The 15,246-nt window shown below is 45.2% G+C and overlaps 1 protein-coding gene across 1 annotated transcript in view; it reads left to right on the top strand.

The window, feature by feature from the left end:
- UTP14A (UTP14A small subunit processome component) overlaps positions 1–15,002 on the top strand; it is a 21,454-nt gene extending 6,452 nt beyond the window's left edge. The window contains exons 6-15 of the mRNA XM_042783401.1: positions 789–944; positions 5,824–5,943; positions 6,042–6,136; positions 7,186–7,309; positions 7,393–7,470; positions 7,882–8,269; positions 10,664–11,073; positions 12,002–12,192; positions 12,327–12,426; positions 14,730–15,002. Of these exons, the coding sequence (XP_042639335.1) occupies positions 789–944; positions 5,824–5,943; positions 6,042–6,136; positions 7,186–7,309; positions 7,393–7,470; positions 7,882–8,269; positions 10,664–11,073; positions 12,002–12,192; positions 12,327–12,426; positions 14,730–15,002 (1,935 nt within the window). The remainder of the gene's footprint in view (positions 1–788; positions 945–5,823; positions 5,944–6,041; positions 6,137–7,185; positions 7,310–7,392; positions 7,471–7,881; positions 8,270–10,663; positions 11,074–12,001; positions 12,193–12,326; positions 12,427–14,729) is intronic.
- Positions 15,003–15,246: the final 244 nt, after the last annotated feature.

Below are 15,246 nucleotides of genomic sequence, written 5' to 3'. Positions count from 1 at the left end.
TATCTTGCTTCTTTGTGTGGACTGTGATGCTCTGTTGTCTCCAAGGCATTGTGATGTTTTTGTGTTTGTATTTAATTGGTGAATGTATGTTGGAGTGAGTTGCCCACGATTTTCGTTTTCTTTGTTTTGTTTGTATGTTATCTACACAACCAGGGTACTGTGCTCCTCTGTTCACTAGTTGACAGCACTTATATACTCACCAGCTGTCTCCTTTCCTGTTGTCAGCCTCTCATATGTCCCTGCTGACCTTGGCAAACAGAGCCTATTATTAGGTCCTTGGAATCTGAATGAGAATGCTATCACTTTAAAATCCAAAATGGTTGCTACTTGTAAAGATTCGAAATTGCTGTGCCCTTGGTCACTTTAAATATCCAAAATGGCTGCCACTTATAAACATTCAAAATGGCTGCACCCTTGGTCACTTCCAATATCCAAAATGGCTACACCCTCTGGACAGCAGAAAGTCAACAGCTCAGGTTGTCTCCTTCCTTCCTGTTTCCCTTCCTAGTTATAGGCCACCAGCACAGTCGTCCATCTCTATCAATTGGTTTTTCTTTTCTTTGTTGAAGAGGGTCTGTGTTGCTTGTCTGCCTATTCCTCCATCTTACCGGAAGTCTTTTTTTTTTTTTTTTAAACTGGAAAATGTAGTCTTAAGAAATAAGCAAGAGCTAATCACCAGCATCCTGATTCTTGGGCTAAAAAACATTGCCTCCTAATTTCCTATTAGTCCTTTGAGTTTGATGCTTAACCTTGTGGCTCTCTGCTTTTATGTACATTGCCTGCTTTAGATCCACAGAGAAGTTGCATTCAATAAAACCTCCCAAGCTCTCTCCAAATGGGATCCTATAGTCCTAAAGAACCGGAAAGCCCAGCAGCTGGTTTTTCCCCTGGAGAAGGAGCAGACAGCCTTTGCTCCCATTGAACATGTGCTCAGTGGCTGGAAGGTGAGTATAGGAAACTGAAACCAAACTTTGGTAGGTAAGATTTTGGAACCTGGAGATCTCAGCCTGCAGTTAATTCAATTGGATGTGTCTAAGCCTCAAGTCCAGCTTAAGTCAGAAAGGGAGGTGGTATAACTTCATTGTCAGACTGTAGCCAATCAGAGTACCTCTGTGGTCACCCTTCATTAGTTTATAGTATACAGTACATGGTTATATCCATGTTTTCATATTAAAACATGAGATTGCCTGGATAGAGGGAGCGTAAAACTATGACTTTTATATTCCAGTTTTTAAAAGGCATTTAAAGCTACATGTCAATCCTAAGAAAATCAGGAACTCAGTAGCATTAATGATGCCTTAGCAGAGACAGATAAGTAATAACAGAATCCAAATTGAGCTTGAAAAGGAATACCACTTTATGATATAATGTATGACTAATTATTAGAATTTTAGCAAGTAAAACCAAACCCACTGCATTGACTCTGGTGACCCTATAGGCCAGAGTAGAATAGTCCCAGAGGATCTTTATGGAAGCAGACTGCCACATTTTTCTCCCAGGGAGCACCTGTTGGGAACAAACTGCAAATCTTTCAGTTAGCAGCCAACCACTTGACTGTACCAAGTGGGGAAGAGGTTCTTTGCAGCTGGGTTTCTCAAACACTGACCTCTGACAAAGTTTTCATCCATCGATGCAAAAGGGAAAGAAAAAAAACAATTGTGGGTATGTATGTTTGGTGGGTGTAAGGTTGCAGCTAATAAATTTGAGGTTATTCTTTCCACATTAATGGTGTGAAGATACCTTTTAGGAAGTTATGGTGGTAGTAAATATTAAGGTTGGGGGTGGAATGGTAGTTAAGCCCTTACTTGGCAAAATTCAAAGTTGGCAATCCTGTTGGTCCCTAAAGCCTCAAAAGTTTGAAACCCAAAAGTCTGTGAACAACTGCTTTAGAACAGCCAGCCTTTCTCTTCCATTGGTATGGTGTCTGTAATGGCATGTTCTGTCTTAAATGCAAAACTAATCAAAACAGCAACCCAAACCATGAGTAGATAAACTTTGTGCTTCTCCTCTGTGCTTTCCAAAACTCCAGGAATAATCGTGTCCTGTGTTTGGGGAAGTTGAGATAGCCAAAGATAATCAAACATTGTTTGCCACGTTAGCTAGAAATTGAGCAGGTAGTTACTTATGTTTCTGATGATGTTGTGGAAGTCACTACCATTCTCTTTCTAGGATGCTTCCTTTTCCACATGAAAAAGAGATCAGATTTAAAGTGTGGCTGCAGGATGGAAGGGAGACTTTAGGAAAAAAGTTTAAGAGGTAATATAATTTGCAGGATTGAAAAATAAAAAGTATGGAAGATACATAGTGAAAGTCTGACCCTACCCCCTCCCCATCTACTTTTTCCACCCCTTACTCACCTGAAAGTAACTACTTTTATTAGACTTTTTCGGGAAACTGCGTTTTATTTATGTATTAATGTTTCCCTCCTCTTTTTTTTTTTTTAAAGGGTAGCATACTACCATCTGGTATATGGACTGATTAGAAACAAAAGAAATAACACATCCCAATACTAAGTTGGTTATTAAGATGGTCAAATGGTGGTAGGGGAGGTCCCACTAAGAATAGCATAAGCTCTGCTCTCCAGGAACTCCTGCAATACAGAATGGGGCCAGGTACTCCAACACTGAATGCATTGTGCCAGTTATCCCTCAGAGATTCCATTTTGAGAAGTTATGCCAGGGTGGCACAGACAAATAAGGGAATTCTTAGGCCAGGAGGTACTTTCTAACTAGCAACTCCCAGCTCTCTCCTTATAACTTAACAGTGCAAAATACCAAGGACTAGTGCGTACTAGGTTTCTGGAGATGGAGATTCAAAAGTCTGCTCTGTAGTTTTGGTCCAGACTAAACCCACTGCTGCCTAGGTGATGATTCAGACTCATAGCAACCATATAGGACATGGGAGAGCTTCCCCAGAGTATTTCCAAGGCTGTCAATCTTTACAGAAGCAGACGTCCTCTCCCGCAGAGCAGCTGGTGGGATCATACTGTCAACTTTTTTGGTTAGCAGCTGCATCCTTAACCGCCACGCCACCAGAGTGCCTTACTTTGGGTCCAGCCTTCTAAAATCTCATTTCACTCTAGCTGTGAAGAATTAAATGGGACAGTGCGTACAATGCATTTGTAAACTGCAAAGCATGAGAAATGAGGAAAGGTAACTTTTTCTTGCCACTCCTTGAACATCGCACCCCCTCTCTGCTTCCCTCCATCAGCAAACAGTTTATTCAGGCACTTCCCAAAGTGTTCCCCAAACCTTAGCCTTTCAGTATGTCCTCCAAAGGAGGGGAAGGTAGCTCCAGTGCTAGGAAAGGCTGCATTCCGTATGCCCCAGTGGAGGTAAAGGCTATGAAAAGATAGTAAAGAAACCCATGTAACCTAATTGAACCCAGGGTGTACAAACAGATTTTATTTAAAAATAAATTTAATTAAAATTCAATTTAAAATGTTTTAAAAACTAAGTAAATCTCATTGTTAACTCGTAGACCTGCTGTTCTGAGGAACATGGTTTGGGAAAGCTGGCCTTTAATGCTGCCTCCACTCTTTCACCTCCTGAGAAAGTGAGGGGACTCTGAACTGCCAGACCCCAAGCCCTCTTAGTGTTCAGCCTGTTGACACATCACGTTCTTAAAAAATCCTCCCTTGGCCTCTGTGACATGCTTCTGATTTGTTTTCCATCTATCTGGTTTCTCTTCGTTCTTTTTAGCTCTGTAAACTCCATGAACAATTGACATCAATTCCATAAATTATGACTGTCACCTCTGTCTGTTACAAATCACTCTCAACCCCTTCTAAGCTTTAGCCCCAGATCCATTGAATAGCAGGCATCACCAGCATCTCCCATATGCACCTGAAACTTAGTTCATTCCAAACCAAACTTCAGAGTTTCCTTTCCCAGACTGCCAAATCTTACACTGCCACTAGCATTTTCTTTTCTGTTAACAGGATTCCCTGCCCCAGTCACTTAGGTTGGAGACCTTGGTCTTCCAGTTTCTAGCCTCCTCAGAGAATGGTCTAGTCATGTACATTGTGTCTCTAATAGCTCTTAGGTCCCTGTTGCTCTGCATTTTTCGCTGCCCTAATCCTAGCCCTCATCACCTTTCATTTGGGGCATTACATACATCACCAGGATTTTCTTTCTGAAACACAAACCTGATTGTTGCACCCTTGCTTAAAATCCTTCAGACATGCCCTGATTACAGAACGAAATGAAAGCACTTAGCATTTTAGTTACACCGGACCACACAATTCTCTTACACACCAGTCATTCCCATATATTTTTGCTTTTGTTCCTCTCTGAAATGTTTTCCTTTTTCCTTCTAACATAGCCATACATACGCCTCAAGGCCTAACTCAAAACATTACTTCCTTCCCCACACCTAACCCACCTCCTAGTCAGAATTCATTGTTCTTTCTCTACTTACCCCATAGGGGAGCATCCAACCTGTTGTCTTGTTCATGGTGTGTGTGCTCTTCCCTCTGAATGGCTATGAGCGCTATGAGGACAGGAACTATCTTAATCAATTGTGTATTCCTAGCACCCAGCACAAGTGCTTGGAATGTAGCTGTAATCAATAAGTGTTTGTAAATTGAATTGGGTTGAAGAGAGATTACAGCCCTGTGATATAAATCACTCTATAGCCTATGATTGATCACCACTGCACATACTGAAAATGGAGGAACACGCACCTTTCCTGTTCAGTAGAATAGGGTTATGGTTAAATCAGCAGCCCCGTGAAACATGTGGTGATATGTGTTTATACATTTGCCCAGATATTTGTAAAAAGTTTAATACCACGATGTGATGGCTTCTAAAGAAAAGCACATACAATATGTGTGTGAGGTTTGGAAATGGATCTATTGCCTAGGAGTTATTTTATGACCCAATTGGCCTGATTATGTTAGCCATCCTCATAACATCAATCAGCAGCAAGTGGGGTCTTTTGTTGACTTATGAAATAGCAATGATAATTCATACTACCTAGCATGCAAAATAACTGGAAACTGAGGACTTGGTACCAGAGTTGGAAAATGACCAGAGTTAAATTTCAACTGACAGGAAGCAGGCTAATTACATGAAGGTCATCTTTTTTTTTGCCCAGAAAATTAAAACATACCTCATAAACTAAATGTGTAGAATATGCCTAAAAATGCCACCTTTTTTTCTCAGTTCTTCTCATCAGTAATTAATGATACCAAGAACACACACACAATCTGATTTGTGGCAGTTGGACATGGTTAAAAAAAAGTTGGGGTTCCCTTATGAGCTATTATGCAGATCTGTTTCCTGGTTGTACCATCAGTGGCAAATAATGCTTATTTTAAGATCTAACCTCTCCTTCCCTCTGAAAACATTCCTTAAAGGGGGCTGATGATCTGCATCGGAGAGTCCTAAATTTAAAGTAACAATTGTGTGCTCCAACTATATATAACAGTACAGGGAGTATTTTGTGACCATCAAAACTGACAGTCTAGTACTATTGTAACTCTGTCCTGCCAGCATGTACCTGAAGGGCATCCTGCTTAATTTTTTAAGAGAATAGAATTCAGTTTTCCATACATTGGTAATCTGAACACAGAGTAATCCCCTCAGTTCCAGAGAGGCGCCTCAGTCCCCCTGCTGTTGTCTTAAATCAGAATCAAGGTTTATTTACACAGCTGCACAGAGACTGGAACTGTTTGGTGGCACCCCCTTCTCTTGTGGTGTCGGTCAATCCTATCCAGTTAGCGATTCTAGTCATGGTGTCATAAAACATGATCATAGGAATGTAAAGAGGGAGTTAGAAGAGTATGGGTTAAGACTCAGAATGTTCTGTTACCTCCTCAAGGCAAGAACTCCTCTGGAGCAGGAAATTTTTAGCATCCTTCACAAGAACAAGCAGCCAGTGACAGACCCTTTACTGACTCCAGTGGAAAAGGCCTCTCTCAAAGCCATGAGCCTGGAAGAGGTACGCAGAATAAGCCGGCAGACACCTCACCGTGCTATATATGTCTCCCAGCAATTGCCCTCAAGCCCAGGAGTCACTGTAAATGTCGTTTATTACAGGCTAAGATGCGCCGAGCCGAGCTTCAGAGGGCCCGGGCACTGCAGTCCTATTATGAGGCCAAGGCTCGAAGAGAGAAGAAAATCAAAAGCAAAAAGTAAGACGGCACCTGTGAACTGGCCGTGGGTTCGATGGAAGAAAGGGATGGGGCTAACTCGTAGATCCTTAGGAAAGAATATCTGCCTTTTTGTCTCTTTGGAACTTGTTGTACTCCCTTAGGCTGTAGAAGCAGAGGAGACTCTTCACAGTCAGAGCTCTGCTCCAGGGAGCTTCAGAGACTGGGTCCTATCTGTCTTCTCAGGCGGCAAATTGGCTCCCTAAATCAGTGGCCTCTGAGGAACAGGATGCCCATTCCTGCCTCTACAGAGGGAAACCCCTTGTATAGCATGGTCACTCTTGTGTGGCATCAGTACTTCAGCTGGGGTCATGTAGAAGAGATCGCAAAAAGGGGTGACTTATCTTTTTTCCTCCAGACCAACCATACTTTTGCCTGCTTCAGTGATGCCCTGTTATCCTCTGATTTTAGCTTTCATTCTTGATTTTGCTAAAAAAAAAGAAAGAAAGAAAGAAAAGGAGGCCTATTGAATGACTCCCTTCCAGTGCATCACAGCCTGCTTCTGCAGACTGGTCTCTGAATTCCATAGCTGTTGAGGCCACTTGGGCTTCCTCCCTGCCTTTTTGTCTCTTTGGAACTTGTTGTACTCCCTTAGGCTGTAGAAGCAGAGGAGACTCTTCACACATCAGAGCTTTGCTCCAGGGAGCTTCAGGGACTGGGTCCTATCAGTCTTCTCAGGCCCCAAATTGGCGCCCTAAAGTTAGTGGCCTCTGAGGAACAGGATGTCCGTTCCAGCCTCTACAGAGGGAAACCCCTTATATAGCATGGTCACTTTTATGTGGCATCAGTACTTCAGCTGAATCTAACCTCTTCACCCATGTCTATCTTACCCTGTGAAACCCACTGCCATCCAGTCGATTCTGAGTCATAGTGACCCTATAGGACAGTAGAACTACCCCCATAGGGTTTCTAAGGCTATAAATCTTGCCTCATCTTTCTCCTGTGAGTGGCTGGTGGGTTCAAACCATTGACCTTTTGGTTAGCAGCCAGTGCTTTAACCACTGTGCCACCGAGTTCCTCTTTCCCTACAGGTATCACAAAGTTGTGAAGAAAGGAAAGGCTAAGAAAGCCCTAAAAGATTTTGAGACTCTGCAGAAGGTTGATCCTACTGCAGCATTAGAAGAACTGGAAAAAACTGAAAAGGCCAGAATGATGGTGAGACTTCCTGTGGCCTCCACTCCTTTGAGCCAGCTTTCCCTGAAAACTGATAAGGATCTCACTCTGTCCTTTCTTCCCAGGAGCGAATGAGCCTTAAGCACCAGAACAGTGGGAAATGGGCCAAGTCAAAGGCAATTATGGCCAAGTACGACCTAGAGGTAAGAGACTATGGGGGTGAGAACAGAGCTGAAATTAGAGGAAGGAGAGGAAACTCAGTCCGTAAGGTTGAATGGAAAACCAGGAATCTAAAAAAAAGGCATCAGGAAATCTCTAAGAGGAAAACGACCAGGAACAAAGTGGAAAGGAGAGATGAAAGGGCAACAACATTGAAGGGAGTCCAGTAAAGGGGGCAGAGAGGAGTTTTTTCTCGTTTCACGTGTCAGTTCCTTTTCTTCTGTCTTACCCCATAGCCACTAGTACAATGGTGTATATGCAGTTTACATGGTAGGTACTCTAAGAAATATTTATCTTGTCATATTGAGAGGAGACAGCTTTAAGAAATGGACCAGGAGAGCGTGGTATTGTGGTCAGTAATGACAAGGCTCTCCTGCTGTGCTTGCTTCCTGCAGGCTCGCCAAGCCATGCAGGAGCAATTGGCCAAGAACAAAGAGCTGACACAGAAACTCCAGGCAGCACCTGAGAGCGAGGAAGAGGAAGAAGGTGTAGTCGAGGCTGAACTCCTTGTCCCTGATGTCGTGAACGAAGTCCAACTGAGTGCGGATGGGCCGAATCCCTGGATGCTCAGGAGCTGCACCAGTGATGCCAAAGAGGCTGGAACCCACAAGGACCCTGAACAACGTCCCGAGCCTGTGGTCTGTGAGGATTCAGAAAGTGAGGGGGAGGAAAGTGCAGGAGCAGAAGAATCCTTGTTGAAAGAATTTGATGAAAGGCGATCCCTTAGGAAAAGGCTTGAGCTCACCCAAGATGCTGAGCCCACGGGCCGTCAAGAAGCGCAAGGTGAGTTGTAATGACATGGCAGGGAGAATGTCATAGTGTTGCAGACAGTGTGATGAAAAGTGTGCACCCACTCACAGGCATAGCCATTAGGCTCTGGGGACTTGAAGAGTGAATGCACTGGGTCCCTGAAGAGAAATTATATTCGTAACCACCATTTTTCTTTGAAAGCATTTCATAAGCTGTCATCTACTTGGCTGTCCAATGTGTGTTCAGACACATTTTCTGCTCTTGGGGGCTTTCAGGCTTACACAACCCTTAAGAAAGGCCTAACTACAAAAAAAAAAAAAAAAAGAAGAAGGTGGGGACCAGGTTTGCTGGTCCAATAGAGCCTGGTGGAACCACTGAGACTATGGCCCTAGCTGCCCTTCAGGTCTGGAATTGAACCCACAACTCTGGTTTCCAGCCAAACAAAGTACAGGCATGTGAGTTAAACATTTACCTCAAGTTAGACACACGCCCTGGAGAGAACAATCATGGGAGAAGGAAGGGCTGCTTATGCACAGGGAGATAGCTCAGGGTGCAGAAGAGTATGAAGGGATGGACACTGGGAGGAGGTAACTATGGGGAGGAAGTGGGAGGGGAGCTGCTGCATTGTAAATTTTGGTCAATGACATGAGACAAAGTATATGTGAACTGCTGTATGAAAAGTGAATTTACTCTGTAAATCTTCACCCAAATCCTAATAAAAAAAAAAATAGAAAAAAAAAAAAAAAGAAAGGCCTAACTAAACCATCCTTGAAGGAGTGGCATTGAATTGCCAATACTGTTACCTGTGATTCAGAGAAGCACGTTGGTGGTTTTATTGAAGCAAATCTGGGGGGGAAATCCATGTATCCTTACAGACTACACAGCATAGGTGGATTTTGAGCCACTAGAAGATGTCTTCAATACATTGCTGCAGTGTTTTGTTCTGTTTGTAAAGTGGGAGGGGCACTTTTTATCTTGAAGAGCTTTTATATTAACAATGTTAGCACCCTTGAGACAGGTCAAAGAGCTCCCATTTCTGGGGATAAACCAGGGTATTAAAAAGCCTGCTTAGGAAACAGCCTACAATCCAAAAATCACCTGGCTCCCTGGATAAATTCTCTGATCTGTGGTTTTATTTCATTTGAAGAGTAATGCATTTAGATGACAGCAAGAATCTATTTTTCATGGTAACAATTTATTTTCAAAGAGCTGTCATTAGAATTTGTTGTAGCATCTTTACATTTAGTACTTTCAGCAGGAGATTTCTGGGATTGAGATTAGAAGCAGTTGTCCGAGGGGATTTTGGAAGGCAGCAGCGTGGCATCCTCCCAAGCCCTCTTGATCACTGTCTATCTTGCTAAATGTGGAGAGCAGTTGATTGTGGTATGGAAGCAAGAAAGGTGGATTTGGATTTCCTTGAATCGAATTTTCCTACAAGAGTGGGAAGTAATGGACCCCAAACAGAATAAGCAAGAAAACGTGACTCTTGAGAAATAAATGTCCATGTGTCCAAAGGCCAGAACGCAGTAGCTTCTTGCAGTGACTTCAAGCCAAAGCTAGAGAGCAGGATTAACTTGGGGACAAAGGGAACTGGAGTTGATGCAGAGGACAGTTCAAAAGTATGTCACTGCCATGTTGCCCTTAGAACCTGGTGGCATTTGCTCAGACATTGCTAGTGACTACAAAGTGTGAGCTACAGCCAGTGCAGAAAGCAGCTACTTACATGTCTTCCAGACTCAGCCACAGCAGCTCATGATAGGGTAAATCCTGGGTGAGGTTTTCACAAAAGTAAAGCATAAATGAAGGCCCTGGTAGCACAATGATTAAACACTTAGCTCCTAACCTAAAGGTTAGCAGTTTGAACCCACCCAGCAGCTTTGCAGGAGAAAAACCTGACAATCTGTTCCCTTAAAGATTACAGCCTAGAAAACTATGGGGCAGTTGTACTCTGTCACATGGGGTCTTTGTGAGTCCAAATTGACACAACAGCACACAGCAACAACAAAAAAGTAAAAAGTGCAATGCAATTGCATTCTGAGGCCACCTATTAAAATGGTTCCCTTTTTATATTTGGAACTTTGGTGATCTCCCCAAGCAGGTTTAATGTACAAAGAAATTAAGCCACAGTCCCAGTTATATAGTGAGTCCTGGACAGAGCTGGGCCTAGGACCTGGACATCTGCTTCCCAGCATGATGCTTTCAACAACCAAACCACACTCCTTGCTACTTGACAGGTAATGATTAGAGAACTCTCCAGAAAATCTTACATGAATCTTCTCTTCCCCGTTCGTACTTTTAATGCCTTTCATGGTGTACCAAGCCCCCACTGGGTGCTTGAGAAATGCTGTTGAGTGTGCTCAATAAATGCGCATTGATAAGGCACCTCCCGACTTCCTTTTCTGACAGCTCGAATTGCCCCCACCCCAGATGCTACCAGCCAAGAGGTGCTTTCCGAATTGAGGGCGCTATCTCAGAAACTCCGCAAGGAAAAGCGGCAGTCCAGGAAGCAAACGGCAGATTCCACGGGGACTGTTCTCCGTGTACAGAGAGAGGAGCCGGCCCAGGGAGAGGAGGAGGAGCCCCTGCTGCTGCAGAGGCCAGAGAGAGTGCAGACTCTGGAAGAGTTGGAGGAGCTGGGCAAAGAAGGCTGTGTGCAAAATACGGAGCTTCCCAGGCCTGTGTTACAAGGGCAGCAGATGGAGAGGGATCCGGACAAGCAGCTTGATGCCCCAAAGAAGAAAAAAAGGAAGGCGCAAATGATTGACCTGCAGAACCTCCTGACCACAAAAGCTCCTTCCGTGAAGTCTTTGGCAGCCCCCACGACAGTGGAGCATTTGGTGAGCAAAGCCAGGTCACGGGCCTGGGTGGGGGTGGGGGGTGCAGAGCTGGTGCAGAAGGTGTCATTCTGACACAAGGATTAGAATCGGTGAAGCTTTGCTGTGCTGGGAGCACATTTTAGAAGTTGAGAGGTCTGGAAGAGCACGGGGCCAGCCTGGTCCTGGTGGCTGTTTAGTAAATGCAAGTGTGTGAGTCCTGCTGAGGTCCGCACAGCCTAAATCCTGAGCCACCAAATCCTCTCTGGCATGTTTCTCAAACTGCCCTCAGAGGAAGGAGAGCCACTCAAAACTCTGACCAGCTCCGAGGCAGGACAACTCTCAGATGAGTCACTGAGCTGTCGCCGAGGTTTGACTCCGTTCACTGGGATCCAAGCTGGTTTGCAGCTGCCCAGTTCAGTGAGCTGGAACCGTGAAAGTGAGACGCCCCAGCACTTCTCTCTCCGGGAGGTAGGCCAGAGGAAGCTCCTGCTTCATCACAGGCCACTCTGTCTTCCTTGCTGAGAGTTTAAAACTGCATCATATGATAATGAGCTAGGAATATTTACCTCCACCCACCCACTGCCATAGAATCAATTCCAACTCAGCGACCCTATAGGACACGGTCGAACTGCCCCACGGGGCTCCTAGGGCTGTAAATCTTTGTGGAAGCAGACTGCCTCATCTTTCTCCTGCAGAGGAGCTGGTGGGTTCGAACCACCAACCTTTTGGTTAGCAGCCAAATGCTTTAACCATTATGCCACCAGAGCACCATTAACATTTACCCTAGAGAGAAGAAAATTTAAACATGATTGGTTTGTATTACAAGACCATTGTCGTTTGACACTCGCCCCCTAGGGGGCGCTAAAATGTCATCACCCAAACTTCAAGTGTTCTTGTCATGAACATGCTCTGAAGGCAAGCTGCAGCTCTCACTCTTGTTTCTTCCCAGGAAGATGAAGAGAGAGACCAAAAGCAGATGATAAGGGAAGCTTTTGCTGGGGATGATGTCATCAGAGACTTCTTGAAAGAGAAGAGGGAAGCTGTAGAGGCGAGTAAGCCAAAGGACGTGGACCTGATGCTGCCTGGCTGGGGCGAGTGGGGTGGTGTGGGCCTACAGCCCAGTGCCAAAAAAAGACGCCGGTAAGAACAGGGAAGAACGCCTGTCAGGAGAGCCCCGAGTTCTCCCACTTCACCCTAAAGTGTCCTCCCTGCCCTTTTGACTAAGTCCTTCAATTAATGCTCCTTGTCAGACGTCCTGCTATTTTGCTTTTGAGGTTTCTCATTAAAGCCCCTGAAGGTCCTCCAAGAAAAGACAAGAATTTGCCGAACGTGATTATCAATGAGAAGCGCAACATCCACGCCGCAGCTCATCAGGTGAGGGCTTCAAGGGCCCTTGGCCGCCTACTTTTCTCTCACTTGGGAGGGGCGGTCAAGAGGGAGGTCTCATCTTGACCATAGAATCAAGCCTGTGCTTGTTTGCACTGGCTCTGAGATTAATCATTCCCGAAAAATTACTGCTATTTCTACCACTGAATGTGAAGAAGGTTTAGACTAAAATAATAAATTCTGGGCAGCAGTGGTGGGGCCCCCAAACCTGCATTTTCCACAAGTGCCTTAGAGGATTCTGGTACAAATGAGTCTCACCAAACTAAGAAATAGTACCCTATAGATAAGCTTGTGTTTAGGGTCAAGGTCATGTTTCCAAAAGGAGCCCTGGTAGTGTAAACGGTTAAGCACTCAGCTGCTAACCGAAAGGTTGGAGGTTTGAGCCCACCCGCTGTATTGCACGAGAAAAACCTGGTGATCTCCTGTGAAAAAGGACAGCCTCAAACTCTCCAGGACAGGTCTGCTCTGTCACGTGGCATCACTCTCGAGTCAAAATCAACTGGATGACCCCACAGTGACGATGACGGTTTGGTTTAGGTTTTAACAGTTGCCATCAAGTCAGTTCTTATTCGTCGTGACCCCACGTGTGTCAGAGTCTAACTGGGCGGCGGCACAGGGTTTCTAGGAGCCAGTTAGAGAAATCAAGCAAAGTATATGGGAGCCTGTCGAGTGGAGTCACATAGTGCAGAAGTTAGAGGAGCAGCAGAATTCCGTTCAAGAGGAACCTTTGCAGTAGTCCAGAGAGAGGGTGGGCCGTTCTGGGGTAGGAGCACGTGTAGAGGGGACTCAAGGAGGTTGCACTAGGTGGCCCTGATGTTCCCTTCAGTTCTGAAGGTCCATTACCCTGGGATCTTTCCCCAGCCAGTAGAATGCTGAAACGAGTTGGGTTTTTCCTCCAAAAAAGGGACGACAACTATTTAATGGGTATAGCAAAGAGGTGAGAAAAAGACACATTTAAATAATACTCTGCTTGATCTTGTTTTGTGAAGCAGCCACTTCAGAACTTTGAATTATAGCCTCCACAATCTCAGTTGAGGATATACAGCTGGGAAATAGGCTGCCAAGAGGCAGTTATGGGTAAGAGAGAAGGAAAACTGGGAGCTTCAGCAGGCCAGCATTCCAGGTGCAGGTCACCTTTCCCCTCCAGAGGTCTTATCTTAGTCTCTAATGTGGTCACAGCAAACTGACAGGTAGTTTTCCAAAAATCTCCCTTGATTTTCTCATCATCTCAATAAGCTATAGACTGCAGACCCCAGTGTGCAGTAGACTGAAGTTTGCTTCAAGCTGAAAATGGTAGCTCCTGAGACTGAACATTCTGGCAGAGTGTTTTTTAGGTTGGTTGGTTGGTTGGTTTCACCTCTTGCCCTTGGTGACATGCACAGGTCTAGCTCTCGACCCAAATAAGCCATTGCCCATGACCCAAAGACAGTCTTTGCTTTACTGCCACCAGGAAGCACTCAGCTTCTCTTAAATGTTCCACTGAATATCCCCAAAGACAACCTGGCTAACGGGTCCGTTTTTCCGTTTGCTCTTTCCCCTCTGGCCGTTGTGGGAGTGCTTGAAGAGAGCATTTTGGTAGAGGGAGAGTGTACTGCACACAGAAGCAGGAGCCCCAACTTCTGCACTCCACGCTGCTCCTAATTTACTCGGGTAAATTACTTCCCCTCTGTGAGCTGAATTTGGAGCTGAGCAAGACAGCCAATGCCATGCCCTCCCCTGATGCATTTCTCTCTAGATTGTGGCTTGGGGTTGGACTAGATAGACGGTCTCTGGGCCTTCCAGCTCAGCTATTCTGTGATGCCAAAGGAGGATGAAGCAAAGCTTAACAGCCTGAGCCTGATGGGGATCAGGATTCAGAGGTCAATCTGAACCCACGGATTCTGCATATCAAGCAGAGGAAAGGGAGGGAGCGAAAGCATGAAGAGGATAGGAGAATCATGAAGTCCATAGGGACGTCTTGCAATCCGGCCTTATTCAGAAAACCACTCTGGGGCAGCAGCCCTGGAGCTACTATACATAGACCAGGGCAGTGTCAGGGTAATTTTTCCGTCCCTGGACGGTTGGATAAACCTAAGGTAGTCGTGATCCAAACTAGGACCCTCTACTCCTAAATGTCCGTAAGCACCTTGGGACCCCTTCGGTTATCTGGGATCGTTGAAATCCCCTGACCTCTTGTAGCTTCACTCACTGTGGACACCATGTGGAACTATGGCCTAGGTGCCAAAACTGTACCTAACCAGCTGTACCCCAGGCCCAGCCTGACGCCCAAGTCACTCTTCCTTCCTTTCCAGGTTCACGTGGTTCCATACCCATTCACCCACCATCACCAATTTGAAAGGACCATCCAGACCCCTATAGGATCTACATGGAACACCCAGAGGGCCTTCCAAAAGCTGACTACTCCCAAGGTTGTCACCAAGCCAGGCCATATCATTAAGCCTATAAAAGCTGAGGATGTGGGCTACAGATCTTCCTCGAGGTCTGACCTCTCTGTGGTACAGAGGAATCCAAAACAACTCTCCGTCCGGCACAAGAAACAGCTGAAGAAAAACTCTGTAGAGTAAGGTGCTGGAGAAGTGACATCTTGAGCCCTGACTACTTCCACTTCGTTGGGCTCAGTGTTATACTCTCAGCTGCAGATCACTTCCAAAATGGGCCTGTCACACTGTGCGTGTAGCTAAACCGCACTTTCGCAATAAAGGCTTTTTTTAAATTTATCTGCCTAGAGTGTATTCTGTGTTACCTACTTGAATCCTTTTCTTCATGTCAGACACCTCAGGCACACCCCACTGCAGTTCCCCAGTGGCA

Source organism: Orycteropus afer, unplaced genomic scaffold, assembly GCF_000298275.1.
Source record: "Orycteropus afer afer isolate SDZICR_OR568_19922 unplaced genomic scaffold, OryAfe1.0 scaffold01054, whole genome shotgun sequence".
Taxonomy (NCBI): domain Eukaryota; kingdom Metazoa; phylum Chordata; class Mammalia; order Tubulidentata; family Orycteropodidae; genus Orycteropus; species Orycteropus afer.
Note: the sequence above shows the minus strand (reverse complement) of the source record. Positions and strands in the feature narration are given on the sequence as shown.